The sequence below is a fragment of the Anopheles ziemanni genome, chromosome 3 (genome assembly GCF_943734765.1).
Source record: "Anopheles ziemanni chromosome 3, idAnoZiCoDA_A2_x.2, whole genome shotgun sequence".
Classification (NCBI taxonomy): Eukaryota; Metazoa; Arthropoda; class Insecta; order Diptera; family Culicidae; genus Anopheles; species Anopheles ziemanni.
The window spans coordinates 7,984,550-8,005,494 of NC_080706.1; the positions used below are offsets into that span (position 1 = coordinate 7,984,550).

Consider the following 20,945-nt stretch of genomic DNA (forward strand, 5'->3'; position numbering starts at 1 on the left):
CCATGACTACGGAGTTTCCTTCCCGAGGCCGCACCGAGCCGGAGCTGATCGATTTAGACGTCGTGAAAACGTAGGGTGACTGCCGTTTGAAGAAGGTTCCCTGTCCCGAGTCGAGTTATATAAGTGAGAGTCAGGTGCTTTTACCCAGTGGGGGTGTGCAAGGAGGGGATAAAAATCTTAAGCGGTTGAGAGAAAGAGAAGGAGCTTAACGATTCCTTGAAATTGCGCTAAGAATCAAATAAACCCTAGCACGTTTGTGTTCCATGAAGACGATGGGTATCCAACGCTTCCGTATCCTATCGTCTGCCACGTTCTGTGTCAGTGTATGTGTGCGGACTTCAAAGTTCAAAGTACACGCAACCAAAACCCAACAACAGCAGAGGGTGGTGTCTGGTCGCGTAACTCCTACGCCATGTGAGTTTTCCTTCTGAACGTCTGGAGTATAAGTGACATTTTCTTCGCCGAAAAACCCGAACCCCCCCGAACCCCCTAGTTGCTCCTAGCGACGGTTCGCTTGCTGGGGAAAACAAATTCCGCAACAAAATGAAAAACGAATACACAAAAACCAAAATGATGGTTAAAACATTAGCTTTTCCGCTTCCGCTGCTGCTCGTGGCGGCCATGTTGGGCCTCGGTATGCCGCTTGCCAACGGTGCATCATCGATAACGGTGGAAAAGTCGGCGTACAAAAACGTCGTCATCGAGATCAGGGATAACGTGCCGGTGGACAACTGCCAAACGATACTGCAGAATCTAGAGGTAAGTCAACAGAGACACTATGTCTTTCTTTTAGGTGGATTTAAGCACCGTAAAGTCGTTGAAAACAATAAGAAAAGCTGCTGTTTTCCAGTTTTTCTGTACTTTCAAAACGCCACCCATTCCACCGGGACACCTCACGTGGAGACCCGGCGTTTTCCGGCACTTCTGCTAGACGGACTGCACTAAAAATGTAAACAGTCATTTATCTTACAACGTAGATTTATGTCCTGGGGTCCGACTCGTCGCATATGGTGCCGCGAGCGTGATCCGGCCACCTTTCGGAGGAATGAGTGTCCCTTCCGTCCCAGTTCGTCACACATTCCACCCTAACCTTCCGTGTGGGATGGGCGCGTGACACGAGTGAATGCGTTGCTCGGTCGAACGGAAATGTGATACCAACGAACCGCGGCTAGGTGGCCATCATTGGAGTCTGGGACCGGCACGAGGCCCACTTTTGGTGTGATGCTAAGCCCAAGGCAAGGTGAAAAGCACGTGTATGGCACTGGAACACGCCCGGAGGCGCTGTACCATCGCAGCATCAGGCTTTCCGGTGCTTTGATTCCTGGTAGTGTTTGGTTTGGTTGCTTTTTTTCTGCGCCAACGGGGTCCCAATCCTTCCACCGTGGAGGACCTTCGCCATATCTGACCTTTTGTTTTACGACCCAATTTAATATTTAACGATAGTGGTAGTGCCGTTGTTCGTGTATATCGTTCCAATATCGCCAAGCCGTTCTCCATTGGACTCCTTTTATATTCTCTTTTTCCGTTTGGTTTTGCTTGTTACGACTGTTTGATTTTGAATGCCGATGTAGCAAAAGGGTTTTCAATTTTTTAGAAACGCTTTATAAATTAATCACAACCATTTTACGATCGAGCATCCGCGTTTCCTTATGGATGAGATGGCTCTTCTGTGATATGCAAACATTGGAAAATGGTTCACATATTCCAACGGTTCGATTCTCTGGTGAACAAAATGCGGATTCGATTGACTTTGCCATCCAAATGTTTTATTAATGTCACTGTCAAAACCAATTCTATACGAGATCTGCCTAACTACGAATTCAAACATAAAATTTCCCCATTATTAAAAATAAAGTGAAAAGCTAAAGTCCGAGCATTGCAAAACATCAGGAGGGAGAACAATTCTACAAAGTGCGCGTAAGTGGTGGTGATTTTCTAATTTGTTTAGATCTGTCCGAATGCATCCCGCATCAAAGTCACGGTTCGCTGCACCAACATTGGTAATTACTCAACCATGTCCGAACAAGCGCGTCCGGATGACATTCCAAAGCGCGCCAATTTTTGGGTGTGTGTTTTTCCGCCTCACTCATCGTCGACAGAGCAGCACGTGGTGCGTTGGGCATCTCTTGGTCGATTTATTTTTTAGATTTCTCTCCCTCCACCAATGGCATAGAAAAGAGTTTTAATGGAGCATCGAGCCGCATCGCATGATGGCATGATTTATCGGAACTACATCAAAATTAAACTTCAAACAACCGACGCTTCAGGCTCTGTGACGAGGCTGGTCGTAATAATAATGCCGACAACAAAAACACCCACCAGAATCCTTTCCAACCTGCCGTCCGTGCCCGGATTCCATTACATTCTAAACTTCATCCTCCAATCAACGTGCCATCCATCACCTCGCAACAGAGGAAAAAAGCTTTCCCTCCGAAAAAAGCTCACCCAATATCGTGTCACGCGGCCATTCCATCATCGTGGCGGTGTTGTAAAAAGGGCCGCTCGAAATTGAAAACCAGCGAAGGTGGTGGAGCAGTAGAAAAAGAGGAGAGGCTGAAGAAAATCCAAAAAATCTGCCACAAGCCCACCCCCGGCCTGATTGATTTCGGCTTTGAAGTATCACATGTGTAATTGATTTGTACGCCCTTTTTTCGGTCTACCTTTTCTCGTCCGTGGTCCGGGATGTGTGTGCTAGAACCGTCGAAGATAGATCACCATTGGAAGCGCTTGGATTACTCCGTGGGTGGAATTTCCATTTGCGCCTCTCTCCTCACAGTCCCTCGCTCGGTTCGAGGTGTCGTCGTGGTTCATCCGAAACATACGGCAATTTAGCATCACTGGTGATGGTGAAAAGGTGCTGGACTAGTACAGCCTTAGGTTGCCCTATTTTACCGACCGATCGTTAGAGTAAGTATAGTCAAAAGATTTCGACTAAACACTCGAACCAAAGCCGGTCGAAGAGGAAAACGGCTTCGAAGAGGAGTCGCACTAAAAACCACCGTTCTCAGGGTTTTGGCCAGATTTTTAAGTACTGCCCATGCGGGAACACACGCTGTACACGATCCGCGATTATGGACCCATATGGTCCCTCCGCCCCTTTCCCCAATGGCTCATCCGGTAGCATCATCTCATCAGTGGCGCAGCTGGCATCGCCGAGTTGGGAGCCCTGGAATCTCCGGACCCACCGAAGAGCAAATGTGCATACGTACATACGTAGCACGTATATTAAAACCGATTAGCTTACGGTACGTCCCGCCGAAGGGGGCCACGCTCAAACATCGCCTCGCAGCAGCAGAACATAATGAAAACACATTTTCGAGGTTAATGACGAGCGAGGCTCCATCAGTCCCGGCGGGTGAGCGACCAAAAGGTTCATCTTCATTTCTTCTCCATCCCTCTCTCCTTCCCCTCCCGAGCCGTGGTTTGTAATTTTACACGGTTAATCGCAAGGGAAATCGATGAACCGGCGGACCCGCTAACCACCGGGCGTATTTTTCCTTTCGGCACACGAAAGGCACACGGGAAGATTCACCCAGATCTTCGAAAAAATTGGGCAAACATAAGGGCAAGTGTAGGTTGCCTTTCGTGAGCTTCCGAACCGCGGGACGCTGTGGCTTTTGTCGTTGAAGGTGAAAAAAGTCACGGGAGCAGAAACAATTATCACCACCAGCAGCATTCGGGACATCATCGGCATCGGGTTTTATGGACTTTACTTACACTTTAAATGTTTCTTTTGGCAATTACCACCTTTGCCGGCGAGAAGGGAGGTGGTGAAAGTGTGGCACCAGCGGAGAACGGAAGCAAATGGAACGAAACGGAGCACACGGACTACAAAGGAACACGAAAATGGTGCACCAGAAAGCCCGAACTGTCCATTAGCAGGAGTGGCTTGGAGTTTTGTGGCTTGGCCTAGGTTTCCGAGCCGCTTCCTAGTATGTGTGCGAGTGTGCCACAATAAATCACCGACTCTCGGCTTCCGGTTTTGCCTCCGCCAGTGCACATCCGTCTCCAAAGCGTTGGTTGGCGCTGACTAGGCCACTTTTGTCCTTTCTTGCGATGCTGGCGTGTGGAATCTTCGAAAACCGTTACCCAAACCAACCGGACTCTTCCAAATTAAAGGAACCTCACTAAGTGCAACCGAGAAATCTGGATCGGTTACGCGACGCAGACATACATTGTATAGCCGGGACGATGCCGGTCCTGAGGCGTGTGCTCGGTTTCGGTGATAATTGGTTGTGCAATGTCGTCTTAAATTCAGCTTTTTCATCTGAACCTTTTTTCTTGGGCGTTCTACTTCGTACCGGCAGGCATCTAAGCGATCGGTGAGAACTTCAAGGCAAAGAGTTTGTTTTTTTTATGCTCCCTAATGTTCTAGAGCTGTAATTTATGAGTAAGCTTCAGGATACGCCAGCCAGCAAGGGTTTCTTGGTAAGTTGTTGTAGTTCTTACCGTTCAAGGATGCTTTTCCTAGTGAGCGCTTTTTCAGCTTGTTTTCCTTTTGCCCGCAGTTCACACTCGGAATCGTAAGGTGCACACTTGCCTGAAATGATGGGTTTTATGTACGGACCTCCTTTTTTCCTCCGTTTTTAGAGCATTCTAGGCCAGCAGTGGTTTTGGAACGCTGTCAAGAAAATTAATCGACATTCGTGTGATGTTTGGGCAGTTCTTTCCGTCCCATTTCCAAAGGTTTCGCGGGGTTGAACTTATGCACGGAAACGTCCACACAAAGCCACACATACACACACACCAAATAGTTGGCAGGCAAAAGTAAATTCAGCGTCGGAAAGCAACGGCAGGACGTGGCCATAAATCAGACTTGCAAGAATCACTTTAACGACGGCTCTAGCTTTTCACCGCGGGCCATGTTTTAACTCGTGGAGCTGTTGACTAATGGGCAATGGGGTGTAATTTAGCGTGAGAAATTATGTGCCTCCTGTCTTCCCACCCACTTCCTCCTATCCCACAAGCCTTCCGAGAAAGGCGAGCTTTTCGGGGAAGGACCGCCCAAAGCTAGCTTCAATTTGGCGTTGGAAGAAAATTCGCCAATTTTCGGTGCCAGGAAGTTTCAGCGCCAAATTCTAGGCTGAATAGCAAGAACGCCTACGGCCTTGAGGCACTGCTGGATTTGACCTAATTAGTTGGCAAAGTAAACAAATTATCATAGCAAAGTTAACCTCATCCGAAACCCATTCCCTCGTCCAAGGGATAAGAGGAGAGGATCCGAGCAAAAAGGGGTTGGCGCGTTGGCGAGCAATATCTTGAATCTCTTGGCAACTCATAAAACTGTCATAAAATGAATATCTGCCCACATATTCTATCCGATTTGGAAGAGGTTCAAGAGGCGGGGGCTACTCGTAACGCCACTAGCGAAATGCTTACGATGGTGCTGAGGGTGAAAGTACCGGATTTATTGATATTATGCTATCTTTCTTTCCTTTTTATCCGCCTTTCTTCCACACCCACCCACGTGAGCATAAACTTATCGATATCGGGAAATCGCATGGCAAATAAAATAATAATTGCGTTAAGGCTTTACGATCTCCTTTCCTCCGATCGGACGCGCTTTCTTCATCTCCGCGAGTTGTGCCGAAGTCATCGTAGGTCGTCGTCGACTATGAAAGGCAGCAATGAATCAAATTGATCGGTATACGTCGCTTCTTTTTCTGGTTTTTATTGCCATCCCCGTCGTGTCACCGAACACCGGCCGAGTGGTCCTTTCGCCGGGCATGTTATCTCGTTTGATTTTACTTTTATTCCCGTTCGGGTGGAAAAATAGCCAATCATTCCGTGGCATGATTTGACAGGAAAAACACTCCACCACCCGATGGATGGATTATGGAAAGGGGGAGGAAAGGAAGAGGATCGCCTGAAGTGAGCAAAGAAAAAATAAAAATCGCCACCCCTAAGAGACCGGGAGCCCAAACAACTGTGCCGCGCATAAACATAGATTGAATTTCATTTATCCGATTTCTTCCGCACGGTTCTTCGACAGCATCACTCCGTCGGGGCAACTTTGGTGTCCTCGGGCGTCTTTGGCAGCTCGAAAGCTTACGCGATCGGGGAAGAAAGTATGCGAAATCAATCGTCCACGGTGGAAAGGTGCAAAGGAGAGAGCAAAAAAAGCACACGGCACGCCAGCTCCGGTGATGATGATAGCCCCAATGATACCACCCTCAACGGAGGGAAGGGAGGGGTCGGATACCACCCCTAGGGAGCTGGAAGCATATTGTGATATTTGATTAATTTTTCCTTCCCTCTCAGCAGTAACAGTTGCACTCTTGCGGAAGATTGTTGTCATGTCTGGCGTTGTGGAAAGTCTCGTGTTTTTTCCACTTTTTCCAATGCTTGATTCCTATCACTTTTCCTGGTGCTATTCAAATCTGCGCTTTAGGTATCTGGTTGCGGTCTGTGGGGGTAACTGTTCGAAACAAGCTCCAATCTACCCTTTCCCGCTCACGAAATCCCACCTCAAACCCGAGTCACATGCTACCTCAAGAAATCTCATCCTAACATTGGCGAAAAAGAAGAGGCAGAAAAAAAAACACATACAAAAAAGAAAATTCAGGTAATATATCCGATCGAACAAACTCGGGAGGAAGAAGGAAGGAAAAACCTACCGTAATTTAATCAAACATGAACACACCGATGTTTTTTAGAGTGCTTTTTCAGCGCAGTTGGGGATGAAAACCGAAAAGCCCCATAGAGGTGGGCGTACATCGATTCGGCGAACTGACTTTGGATGCTGCTTGAATTTCCTCTTTTCCTATTTTCCACCTCATGCGCCCCAATTTCGACCAGCTTCCCTTTTACGAGTGGGTGTGTGTATGAATCTATTTTCTTTACCACGTGTGGGAGTAGCAGGAAAATCATCATCTCAAACGGGCGCTGCAAGGCATCAATGAAGGCACAAAACAACGTAATCTTCCCATACGGTAAGCGAGAAAGAGAGAGAGAGAGAGAGAGAGAGAGAGAGAGAGAGAGAGAAAGAGAGAGAGAGAGAGACCGAGAAAAAATCCTACAATCCACATTTGTTGCGCTTCAGCGGATGGACAAAGGTACGAAAAGCAATCCTTTCAACATCAAATACCCAAAAGGGAATATACGTATTTGCAGGTTGGTTTTTCCACCCAAACCAATAGGCCCCATTCCCGGTCCTTCGGGTTTGGTTTCGAACCCTTTAAGGGTTGAACAACATCAACAAAAGGCAAATGATAAAACCAACCGACAGAGAAGCCAAGGAATAAACCGGTACGCTTAGCTTCATTTTCAACCCGCAAGCGGTTTTTTTCTTCGCAACCGATTTTCCAATGGCACTATCAGTCACAACCGATTGATCGGGAAGGTAAAGCTCTGAACAAAACCGATGGATCCCGATATGGAAGGTAGACTAGGCAAACGCTTCCCTTCGGATAGGGTTAGCTTAAAATAGGAGAAAATCGTGAATCCGCATGACTTCTTTTTTCCCTCCCAGCCGTAGAAGTAATGCATCCACAAAGAAGATGATTTCTTCATGTGCCCATTGGGATGGAACTGCAGCGTGGCCCAATCATAGACGAATCAATCTGTCACGTGGAAAAATGGAAACGACTGCCGTTCCTCCTCGTTCGTCTTCTTCCGAAGAGTTTAATTATCTATCATCTTCAATATCGTAGATGAGGTCGGTTGGGAGAGAAAGGGGGAAACCGTGCATCCAAAGATGGCATCAAGACGAAGTCACGATGTCTGGCTTGGCTCCCGAGCTAAGTGATGTCAGCATGTGTCACGCGTTGTGGCGCAGAAGTTCCGTTACTTTCCATCCGACATCACGATCGATCGCTCTGAAGGCGGCTACTGACGATGTTTGACGGAGCGTGCGATTCGGTTCCTGCTGGATAAATATCTTTTCCGGAAAACCCGCGCCACCCTTTTCCTTAGCATTCCATTTCGGAAGTTCTACCTTCGACCGGTTTCTACCAACCTCATTGTGCCGCGTGAGATTGCATTGCAAACCATCTTCAAGTAGATTCAATTTACGTCTCTTAAAACGGCTTTTCCATTTCCCCCGAATACGTACTTTGTTCGCTTTGATTAACAACCATCTTTACCAGTTTCACGTAACGCCACATTCTAACGGTCTTCCAAATGTAATCGTGAACCCCAAATCCGCACACATGGAAATGTAAAATAAAAATAATCGACCATCCGAATAACGTGTCACCGGAAGCGTGAGCTTCTTCGTGCGGCGATGATCAGATTGCGCGCGCGATACCGTCCTTTTTCCGAGATCGTTATCGTTCGCCACGGGAAATTGTAGTTGACGTCTTCTGGAGCATAAACTCCCCACATGATACGCCCGCCCGGTACGATAAATAGCACGTTTGGTAAAACAATAAGTCACATACCTGAATTATTGCGTTTACATGCTCCAATTACTGTCGCTTCGTCGTCGTCGGTTGAGAAGGTGTACGCTTCGTTCGTCTGTGTTTGCCTCCGGAAAGACGTGCTTCGAAGACAATCCCTTCTGCGCCGAGAAGGTTTACCCACGCCCAGTGCAGCTACAGTTGCATCTTGCATTTTGTTGAGCAAAGCGTAGCAAAGTGCTCACTTTACACCACCACAACCAACCGAACATGGGCAACGTTCGTGCCTCCCTTCACCCTGGGCCTCTCTGGGAAACTCGAAACTCGACGGTAAACGAACCCATAAATTCAGCTCTTTTTTCGATGCTGCCTTGAGAATGGTTTCGATTGTTTTTCGTTGGCTACATTTTGTTTTATAGTATTTCGTTTATTTTTCTCAAAAATACCACACCAATGATCCGGGCGGGATGATTAACGACTGAGCTGGGACGTCCCGTCAGCCTCGATCGGAGAACAATTGGGCCGGCGAGAATCGAAAGTGGAAGTGGAGAACCTTCCCAATACGAGGCACGCTTCTCTGTTCGAGGGAGGCTGTTATTGGTATTTGATGGATTCATAAACACCCGTAACGTCCATGGAACGATGGGAGGACATGGCTCGTGGGGTGGGAGGCCAGAAATAACATACAAATTTCATACGTTTTGTTCAAGCTAGGGAAGACCTCGTCTCAACGCTGTCCATCCGTGAGTGGATGATAATTCATGATTATATATGGTCCATAATTGAGAAAATGTTACCGAGCAAAAGGCGACCAACTCCAGCGAGTTGAGGAAAAATGTTATTTCAGCTAAACTTCCGGGCAGAAGTGATTATACGTCGCTGTTGGGATGTTCGCCAAGTACGATATTTTATCAATTTCATTACTGAACAACCCCGAACCTGCTTCTAACCATCTGCCAATCTGCATTTTAAAGCGCTTCCCCGAGAGGAGGAATTTACTAATAATAGAGGCTTTCCAGCCTCCGGTTTCTTCATCTTCAAGCAGTACGATTGTGTGCGTGTTTCGTTTTCATTGCGTGCGGTACGTTGGAAAAATGGACCAATTTAGAGGCTAATTTTCCGGCATCGGCAAAGCTTACCCAACGAGGTTTGGGCCCGAATGGGCTACACGCTTGCGAAAATGGTGGAAATTTGTTTTACATTTCGGTAAGTGGAAAATTATCATCGCCAACGCACCTCGCGTGCAACGTAACCAACATCATCATCATCATCAGCATGAGCATGATGATCATTTAACCAATCGCTATTTAATTCGTATTAATTATGATTTTGAAATTGATTTTTCCTCCGATTCGGCTGCTCTTCATCGCTTGTTTTCCTTTGATGACTGGCGATGATTAACCAGGCCGGGGACGGCGTGCTGCGTTGGCTTCGGATGCACCTAAAACAGCATCATCAGCGAGAGGAAAATTAGATCACGTCCACACAACCCGGTTGATGGAATCTTGCCTCCGAACGAGACGTGTGTTCTGGTGTATGCACACCACTCGTTTCCCGGTTTGGTCATCGTTTTTTCTACCTCCCCCCTTTCAACGAGTCATAAGGAGCTCTATCTTGGATGGCTTAGACACTGGGGCACCCATCTTCGATATTACCCCTCCACCGCCCTTCTTCCCTTTTCTCGAAAAGACAATCGATTTTTGATTGAACCGACCGAAGGGAAGGTATCCGAGTCCGAGCAGCAAAATCATTCTCCCATGCCTTACATGCTGGACGTTTGTTTAGCTGGAAAGCTGATCAGCCTCGATCGGATCTTCCTTTTGGCGAGGGTGAACGGGAAAGAAGATGTTAATCGTATCGATGATACGCGCAAACGATGACGAGGCCATCAGGCTGGGGAGATTACGTGAAGAAGGCGGTAAGAAAAAAACGTTCCGAAGGTTTTTCAATTAACCAAAGGAAGTAGCACGGATTTTGGATTAGGCCACAAACCCACGGTGATCAAAAAACGGGCTAGAGTGAGTATATTTATTTTTCCTCCCTTCCTTCCTCTGTACGTTTAATATAAAGAAGGTTTTCCCAACAAAACCTTCGTAAACCGTTAGTGTAAAGCGTTAATGCAAAACCCGTAATGACAATGTAAGTCGAGTTTCATTTTATGCACTCTTCCGGCACCCAATCTCATTATGTTCGCGGACGAGAGAAGCGAAGCGCTAGAATTAAGACCGAAAAGCTTCGATGCCGGCATTAGCATATTGCTAGCTCTCCACGAATGTACTCCAGAAAGGATGACCTACCGCTCGTTAGCGGCCGTTCGAAATAATGACCCTCAGTCGAAAACTTCGAACGCGATTTTCCAAGAGAGGGTCGGTTTATCTTTCCCGCACCTCGCGATGATGTTTAAAACTTAACTGCAACTGCGCTTCGACCCGTCCAACAGAGATGACCGTTCCACTTGTGCGGCTCGGGAAAACGAGTTGGATGTAAATGTTTTACGATTCCTAAGTACGTACTCCTCCCACAAAAACCCTTTCCCTTCGGGTTGAGTTTATTTAACTGCAATGTGCTACAACTTTTAAACTCTCATCGATCTCGAACGAACGCCGTTCCGCAGCGAGTTCAGGATTTGGACAGAAATATATGTTAGTGCGGATCCTGAGTGAACTCACCACCTTTGAGACGCCAAACTCGGCGTTGGCTTGGGAAGGAGCGATGAAACGCAGCTACATCTTCTCATCAACAGCATCGCTCAGTACAATACCACCATTGTAGGGATTGAGCCCTTCTCCAGCCGTAGGTCGTTGGTTCATACCGTGGGGAAGGTGACGGAAGGGTTTTCTTGTTTCGTTTAAATGCCAACAAGTTGTACGGATGGACGAAGGGGGTGGCGAAAAGTGGCGAAAGGAAGTGGCGCGAGCGGACGCGAACATCGCGTGGCAAGTGAAGAAGACACGAAAACGCTTAAATGAAAAGGTTGCACGCACTTTTAAGATCTAACCGCTATAAAAGAGACCTCCCTGTCACCCTTAGCCCCAACGATGGTTGGGAAGATAGAGAAGGACGGTACTTTCACCAAGTTCACAAAAAACGAAACAAGACACACAGACAACATTACACCAGCGAGCAATGGGTCCTCAAATGTCAGCGGATGGCATTACGGATGTTGTTGAGTCAGGAATAAAGTGCAGCTTCCAAACTCGTCCGTAATAACTTCCTGCACGTGGTTTACTCTTTCCTCTCTTCATCCCGTGTTTTTGCTTCTCTTTGCTACTTTTTGCATGTCCAGGATTCGGGAAGTTGAGTGCTATTTATGTTTTTTGTTCTTCAATTTAGTTATTATACGTCGTGACAATATTGTTCATCATGGCGCTCTTTTTTGCCGTTCGTTTAACCCGAAACATTTTCGTTTTTGTATCTAAAGCCAAAGCACCAGCATCGGACGGTTGTGGAGTTCGGTACGCTAGCACTTCTGTTTGAAAATATGCACACAACATGATAAACAAGACAAAAATGGCACAAGACAAACAAAATGCCCTTTGAAAAACAATTGCCGCAAGCACAGTCACAAGAACAAGTCGCACAGAGTGCCGAACACCGAGCACGGATTGGGGAAAAACGAACTACGACAAACAGGAGGAAAAATGGTCATTTGTCCAGCTTATTCTGGACAGCACTCGGTCACGCGAAAGACCCGGTCGGGAACGAAAGAGTTGCGCTGTCACTTTGGAGCAGCTTCAAAGTCAGCTGATCCGACACTTCCCGGGCTTCCGGAGCTTCCTACTGCTTAGCAAAACGGTTCTGGACTCGGATTGATGGAGACTGATGGACGGCAACAATCTATTCTGCAAGTCACCGAAGTCGTTATTCTTCCCGTTCATTTGTTTGTTTCCCATACTCTCATCCGTTATCCGTTCGTTATCGTTTCGTGTATTTTTCTACTTCGTGGAAGTTTTCGTAATTCTACTTATCATGTGGCTTCTCCTAACATTAATTGATGATGAATTGATTGCGTATGAATATTTATGTGCGAAGATGACACGCCGGTGCGAACAGTAGCAGTCGGATGCGACCGGTAGCGGTTGCGTCAATGTCTTCAGCTTTATCCATAAACATGCTTCGCGCGAGATGATAAACAAATTCTGAGTGAAAAGTAGGTCAGTTAGGTTTTGGTTGTTGGGCATAATTTTCTGTTTGGAAAATATCATTTTTGTTTTTCTTTCCCATCTAACAGACCACGTAGGAAATGGTTGTATTTCGGAGAAAACCTGTCCTCGCGATATTTTAAAAATATTGTCCCTCATAATTCAACTTCCGTATATAGCATCCATAAAGGTGATTATGGGTAGACAGGAACTATCGTTCAACCCTTCAGCACATGTGTTCGAAGAGTTGCGTAGGAATTCTCTTTCGGTGAGTGGGATAAGCACCTGTCCAACTTTCATATTTGGGTCAATTTTGAGTTAATCTTCTTATCCCTTGAGCACGCAGGTTGTATGCCTTCGGGGCTCTACATAATCCCATCTATTGGAGTGAAACTCATGCATGTATTTGCACCTGTTCATCCAATTCTTCGGCTTGCATAAATCACACCGTCCAATTTCCCTCCCTGGAACCTCAGAACTTCACGATCACCTTGCCAACCTACCCTATCATAAACCATTTACACTCGGCGATGGCGCAGCGGCACGAATGGGTATTATTATTCACTCGCGGGACTCCATTGCATCAACCCGGCGTCGTCATCACCATTGGTGACGGCTGGTTATTATTATGATGATGATGGCGGTGCACCTGAATGCTGCGCAAAGTTGTATGCAAACTTTACCTTCTATACAGATTCCTCCCCGAGGACTGAGGGCTTAACACTCGCGCTCGATGTTGTTTTTTGCTGCATGCTTTCACGGAAAGCAGAATCTCACATCCAATCAGCATCACAACCACCACCAGCACCACCAGGGTTTGCGCATTTGACGTTCTAGTGTCGTTAGTGTAATTACATTTCACAGCTCGAGGTACCTACAATAGCGATCAGCATGCAGAGTGTGCAACCTCAACCGAAGCTAAAGCAAGGCCGATGCCGAGTCATATTTCAATTACCTCCACAATACAATAAAAATATCATTCTGAGTTATTCTTGCCTCATTTTCTCTCGGCATAATTATGACTATTCCGTGCCGACATGGTAGGTAAAGGGCGCTAGCGACACAGTGCAACCCTGGGCTTGGGTTTGTAATAGTAAAGCTGGGACGCCATGCTATTTACTTAGTATTACGAGTGCCGGAGTTTACCTTCAATTAGGCTCCAGTCCGATCGCTTTAATCCGAAAGCCGTCCATGTCCATTTCGACAGTCACCGATAGCGGGACCAGAGGGACGACATGATGTACTACGATTTGCGATTCGACCCGACCTTTCCTCATTCGCGACGGATGGGTTCAACATCGGTGTGAAAGAAAGCAACGCGGAAAGCAATCCAACTTGAGGCTGCTCGGTGGCCCGAAAAACCGTTGGGCACTTACCAGCGACGACGGCGGGACTCATTAAATGTAAAGCAAAATGTTTACGCTAGCGGAAGAGGGCCTGTGATGGAGCAGAGGGTGGTAGAAAAACGAGTGCGCAAATAGTTGAACAAATTCTTTAATTGTATGCTAAGGGAGAAGCCGCGTCTCGCGAGCTAGACCTTGGGCCTAAGGGATAGGGAAACTCGCGATCCATGGAGACCGAACAATGCGGTCTGCTAGCGGACGAGCGCAAATCCGAGAAAACAGACGAGAAACTCCCCCAAATAGAAGCGGGCAGGCAGGATGGGGCAGTGGGTGGGATAATTGAGTGAAAATTGAAGTCCTCCCCTGGGAGAGCGCGCTCGGTTTGAGGCAGAACTATTGGATGGCACAAACCCGGCCCGGTTGGTCGGTGTAAAGTTGTTTGGTTTGCACACACACACAGTTTTCCTCGGTGATTATGTACTCTGCCGCCGTCTGTGGCCAATGCGAACGTACTGCTGCCGACCCGGATCGTCTGCTAGAACCACAGCAATGTTCTTCCTTCAGAACTCGAGTGCGATTTGGTGCAGCTCAATTTTCCCCTTGCAGAAACGGACTGAGCGTCATTGTGCTGCGGCGAATACGCTCTTAGCGAGTTCCAGAAGTTGTTGAACCGACGCATCATTTTCGTGCTTAATGCCATTTCGGAAAAGCTTTTCCCCAGTCTTCCTCTCTCCAAACGCTTCGCTGAAACTTTGAGGGCTCGATTTACTACTGGAGAAAAGTTGGAGCCCTTTCTTTCCACCTCACAATTGTAATTCATCTCTCCAGTTCATATGGTCGCCTTCGGCATGCCCCGGCACGTCATGTTCCAGTCAGTAAGACAAACCCGAAATAGAAAAAGAACGGCCCGTTTCGGAGATTTGCTCGCCGCACAAAACCACGATCAAGCTAGCAGGCACATTCCTTATGGCCGAAAAAGGCGCCGCAGTTCGTTGCGGATCATTCCAGGTCGGGTGCTTATAAGTTTTTCGCCAAGTTTTCGCCTCACGGCTCCGAAAAGAAAAGGGTTCTCTGGGTGAGCTGGGTGGGGAAAATAAAAAAGAATGAATCTCATGCCAAACCAGAAAAGAAAAACGATCACCACGTAGCACAATTTCACATACACATCCCCATACATCCTCCCGATGCTGGTGGGAAACTATTTTCCAACTTTTCCACCAACGACCTGCAACTCCGGCGTGCTGGCTGGCTGGTTGGCTGGTTTGGGTAAAATCCTTGTAACCGCACACGTACATCCCGTAAAAGTTACCTTATCGTTCCAGGCGTTCGGCTCGTTCGTTCCGTTTACGGCAGGTTGGCCGAAAGGTTGGCCAGGGTTTTGCTGTTTGATATTTGATCCCTATGTTGGAAAAATCTTTCTCACCGATGGCACAACATTTCCGACCTGCCGGAAGGCATATGCTGGAGAACTCCAATTGGAGCCAGGTTTGCCATTATCAACGAAATGTATTAGTTCTCTGTACCTGTGACGTTACGTTAACGAAGAATAACATGTATTACCGAAGAAAATGAAAAATAAACGGTAAGAGAAAACCTCATTACACCAACCGTAATTTTTCCTGGCACGCAGGATAAATATTTAATGCAGTTTTCTTTGCCGCAGGAGATGGTCGAGTTTTCCCATAGTGCCTGGCCGTGATGATCCCGGTCGCTCGAAATACTACCAATGGAATGGAAAGTCTTTGTAACAGCATCACCAATACAGAGACGAACGCTAGCCGGATATTTCATGAATCGTAAAATAGAACCTGCCCGAAGGATTGAAAACGGTTCCTACCCACCGTTGTTTTTTTGGGATCAATCCAACGCGCCCCGCTTTTGAGGTTAAGCGTGGAGCGTATTATCTTCGACTCGGTACACCCAACTAAAACCGGCACTCCCGAACATTCCAACAGACTGAAGCCAACCGAAAGGAGGCACGGGATGCTTGTTAATCAATGGGATATCCGTTCGATTTCTCCAGTTCTTCCTACGCAAAGAGAAGTCCTAGCAAAAGCGCCCGAAACTATGCAATCTGTGCCGGAACCAACTTTGGTCGATCCGTTCGCATTCGATATTCAAATTTGATTACAAGTCAATAAAAGATAATTAAAGATTCTGACGATAGCCGGGCACTTCGGCTGCACTTTGTCGATCAGCTGATACCGTGGCATCGTCAGGCGAAATTGACACAAATTTGGTACCATTTTGTTAAGCCGGGAGGAGATCCTTAAATAACCTCCCTCCATCCCGTAGCTCCCTTCGGGCAGAAAGGACATGATCCAAGCCTGTAAAGCTTTTAAAACGAAAACTTTTCCACTTCGGACGTTCGGAAAAGGTTGTTCGAAAATGAAATGATTGGCGTCAGTCCGGGGAAATTAAACCGCAATCACCCCAAAGATGCCACTCCAGAACGGAATCTGACCGATTGGACGATGCTGTTTCCAAGCACTCCGACAGGTGCCGTTTTTCGGTCAGCGCTGCATCATGGACATCATCAGCATCCTGGCCTGACGTTCGGATTAGACCAGACCGGTCCGTGAAGTGCCACTTGGAGCGAGCAGTAAAATTTTACGGCAGCCCAAAATTCCAAATAGATTACAAGCGATGATTATCGTTTTGCCAGCACCAAGGAAGGAGACAGAACTGGAAGGAACCAAAGTCAAACCGATGCAATTTGCTGCAACACAACAGCATGCTCTACCGGGACCTTGGGTTTGCCGTCGACCAACAATGCGGTTGTAAAACGGGTCTATCCATTCGAAGTGATACTCGATGAGATGGGATAGACTGGACCTTTGGTTTGAAAGTTCCTTGAAAGATGGTCGAACAAAAAACTGGATCCACGCTACAACACATGTCACGAACGATAAGCTTTTGAAGCGGTAGAGCTTGGTTCTGCTTTTACGGCACATGTTGTACCCTTGAGGCTCTTGGATTGGAGTACATGACAACTTCCACCGGCAAACATGGCTGACATTCCTTTTATTTAGACGTTTGTGCAAAAGTTGTAAGAAGATTTTGTTGATCTCGTTCATCCACCTTTCATTATGACTTTCGTCTTCGTTGTGTCATAAAATGATGATAATTTATTTCACTGCTATATACGATTTTATAATCTGTTCCTGTTATTAAAATCACTCTGTTTTCTCTATTTGCAGGTAAGCTTCATCACAAAATCATCTTCTCAAAATGTCAACCTCGGTAGGTTCTTAACATCATTGATCATTCCGAGATTACCGCATAACCATAGACACTCATTTGACCAGATTTAAAAGTTTACACCCCAAGATTACCCTCGGCAAGTCAATGACTCGCACTCACAAGTCCGGAAACGGTTTTGACTAAAGACTGTGGGAACTAAAATCCTTCGAATTATTTCCTGCAGCCCTAAATCGTACGCAACCAACTGACACCGGCACACAGAGAGAGGCTTGGCAGTTGGCAAAAGCGAGCAATCTTTTTGGCAGGATGATGGTAATTTAATACTTCTTGAACCTCCTCGTGTCCCTTCCCTGGCACTGTGGCTTTCGGCTGTACTTCCACCGGCTTTTGCACCGGAAGATTGCTCATGACATCCATCAAGCTTCCTCTCGGACCGGCGTCGCAATGCAGCATATGGCCGAACTGTGATGCACCTTCACTGCCGTCGCTCTCTTCGTACACTCTTTTACTTCCCTCCAGATTCACGTGTTCACCCACGAAACTTCACGTCCTTCCTTTTTGGGAGATCGAAGCTTGGGATGGTACGACCCTTGCACACCCGCCGTAGTCTGTCCTTCTCCTGGGCTGCCCGGTGTTTATGAGCACTTAAAAAGCCATACGCAACGCCGCAATATAGGCACGAAAAACAACCACTCTTTGTAGACTGCAGCCTGCAGCGAGCGGCAAAAGCCACGCGGCTTGGATCCAGTGCCTCGGAGATTCTTGAAACAACAGTTCCCTCTGTTGTAGCACTGGGCGGACACCCCGATCGCATAGAGCACCGACCGAGCACCGTCGTCCCTTCTTGCGGCTTTTCCTTTTTTGTCTGCCCTCCGAGTACCATTAGCCCACTCGTCGTGGGGTTTCGGTGCCTTACGTTCAAGTGGAACCAGAAAAACAACAACAGCAACGACAACCAAACCGAAAAACATCATCTTATGTTCACTATTTGAACAGCGCACGACAGCCGAGGAGTCCTCCTTCGAGGCTCGGTGTGTGAGAGTGAGTAAAATAAATCTACCATGAAGAGGCAGTAGCATGATCAAGAGACGGACTACATTTTCTGGAGATTTTATTTTCTTCCTTTTCCTCCTCACCGGGCGGTTGTTTTTCCCTTCGATAAGTCGAGAGCATTATCATCCTTATCAAGCGCAAACATGCACTTTCACACACACACCCTCCCTTGTTTCGAGAATCACGACGAGTGAAGTGTTTGTTCATTTACATATTTTTCTGTCACCCGAGTTTGAACAATTTGGAGACTTTCCCTCGGGGGGGTCATATCCGGACGCCGGCAACAACTACGAGAGACTCGAATGTAGGCCCATCAAGGCGTAAAGTTTCCAATTGTCGAATTGCTGGGTCGTGTGCCCTTTTCCCCGCACTGATTTCTTCCACGGGAAAATGTGGGGGGAAAACTTTTCCAAAATCCGGCCGAGAACATGCCCCTTTTCCCCACATAGCTGTTGCACTGTGGGCTCGTTTTTGTTGCACTCTGCACTCTGTTGCATATTGCGGCGGAACTTCCGGGGACTTGTTCGCTTGTAGAGTTTTTGAATATTCTCCGCACGTTGCAGTGCTTGCAGAGGGGAAGAACGTCAAAGTAACTGAATTTCCCATGCATGACCAAGTGCAACGCTTGGGATCAGGGGAATGTCAGTTAGTTTTTATCTTCCTCCTTTTTTATTTGTTTCCGGCGCAAACCGGGTGCATAAAATTATCTTCCCTGTTTTTGTTATTAAACAGGGTGGGAATTGATATTTTTAATTGCTCCCGCTTCCCGCGGTGAAAATTCATCGGTTCCGAGAAGGACCGGAGCAGAGCTGTAACCGTTTTTCGACAAATGGATCAAATTATGATCAATCGTTTTTTAATTCGATCAATTCATTGCTACCCTGCGTTGTGGGAGGCTTCAATATTGACGTTATTAAACGGTATGTTGTCCTCGGCTGGTTCGAGAGCTTTCGGAAGCACGCTCCCATCGTACCATTTCTCTGACCAGGGAATCGAATATACCCTGTTTATCAGTCGTACCGCGGATCACCATCTGTTGCTGTACCGTTTTTTGCTTGTTTGTTTTTATAAATTACTCACCCATTCGGCAAGTGGATCGATTTTTTCAAACCATGCCACACTGCACAACAACGTCATGAAAAGCGTTCCACCGAGAGCTCGGAAATACCACAGGTCTGCCTTTTTTGCATACGACTAGTCGTTGTACATCTGCTCGAAAACGATACTCCAGGGAGCGACCCCTAACGAGATCCCAAAAGGGAACGCTCCCGTGTGCTTCCGACTCCAACAAACTTTATCAGCTACTGCTGCTCGGTTAAGCAAACCAATCAAAATCCCTTCCCCTCGACTGCCCAACCTCACCCCATCCTCCAATCTAATGGGTCCCAAAACGGTTCGTAACCCCTCGTTCGCGACAAACCCGTCGAACGATCCATTTGTGGAACGCAAAGAGTGTATGATTTACAGAGTTTGTTTCGTCGTTTTTTATTCCTCTTTTATTCATCCGCCCAATGTAATCGATTGAGTGCGCGGAGTTGCCATGCTTTTCCCGCACCCTCCCACATCGACATCGACGACATATTTCCGGTCGGTGCGTTTTGTATTATTCTATCGCTTCACTACTTTTTTGTCCATGCGTGTTTGTGTTTAGTTGCATTTGTCCGGTCGTTGCTAGCAGACAGCACTGTCCATGCCTGCATGTTTCCCACCCCAACAAAGGGTGAGTTTTCCACACCCAACGCAAGCAACCCCCACCGACAGAGGAACGCACCCACACACATCATGCTGGTAGCCGTCCGAAGCCGAATCGATTCCGAATGGATGTAGTTTGTCGTTTTATTAGCATCACAATAAACAAACACTCGTCACACCGTTGCTATGCTGCCTCATACTCCACCGCAAGGGTGAGGTGGACAAGGGAAACATGCAGGTTTAGACTACCGTTGGGACCACGGAATCAAGTCGAACGGATCGGAATGGTCGAGACCGAACCAGCTTCAAACAAACTTTCGACAGACCGCAGCTTTTATTGGGTGGTAAAGAAAGTGCGAACATTAGGATATAAACTTTCAATTCGTAACACATAAATCTGCCGTTTGAAGGATTGGAGTTCTGTGTTTGAGAAGGTTGGATTAAGGGACAACATTCAGAATAATTGCAGTAATAGAATAATTTATTGGTTACTATAAACGTAACATAAAAGACAGTCAAATCATAGAAAGAATTCATAATTCACCAAACCAAAATATTATAAAATGTTCACGAATTTGTAGGTGAAAAATTTAAGCTGATCGCCTTCATACAATGTGTAGATTTAACCTTCTCTCGAAAAACACACAAGTTTAGTTAGTGTATCTTTCAATCATTTTAACCTTGCGTCAAAATCAAAACAATTCAAACGATACACTTTAAAAGTTGAACATCTCACTTTTATGTACAGTTCAAAGCCAAAACAACACCCATTTGCACCCAATTACATTTCGCAGAAACCTCTCCTGTAGCCCTGACTCTCGCAAAGCTTTAAAAAACAACCCTCCCCAGAGACCTTCCACGCCGAAGTCAGCCAGAACAATTGAATGACATTTGTTTTATTGCAGAACGGTACAATCATCATAAAAATTACGGTCTGACTCACCTCACCATGAACTAGCAGCATAAAGTCGTCGTGAATGGGGCTCCGGGAGGAAGCCAGAGGGAGCATGGGCAGGTTTCCAATAGATTTGACGACGCGAAAGCACAGAGATCGAAGTCAGCTGCTCGTCGTGTCGAGGGTGCTTTTATGGGAGTTTATCAACAAACGACCCACCACCAAACCATTGCCCAATGTTGAACAGACGATGCGGGACGACAAACGATGAGGCTCC

At 46.8% G+C, this 20,945-nt stretch overlaps 1 protein-coding gene across 1 annotated transcript in view; it reads left to right on the forward strand.

Moving 5' to 3' along the window:
- Window positions 1–570: 570 nt before the first annotated feature.
- The window catches only part of LOC131289673 (calcium-activated chloride channel regulator 1-like), a 43,898-nt gene continuing 23,523 nt past the window's right edge, over window positions 571–20,945 (forward strand). The window contains exon 1 of the mRNA XM_058318971.1: window positions 571–759. Within this exon, the coding sequence (XP_058174954.1) occupies window positions 571–759 (189 nt within the window). The remainder of the gene's footprint in view (window positions 760–20,945) is intronic.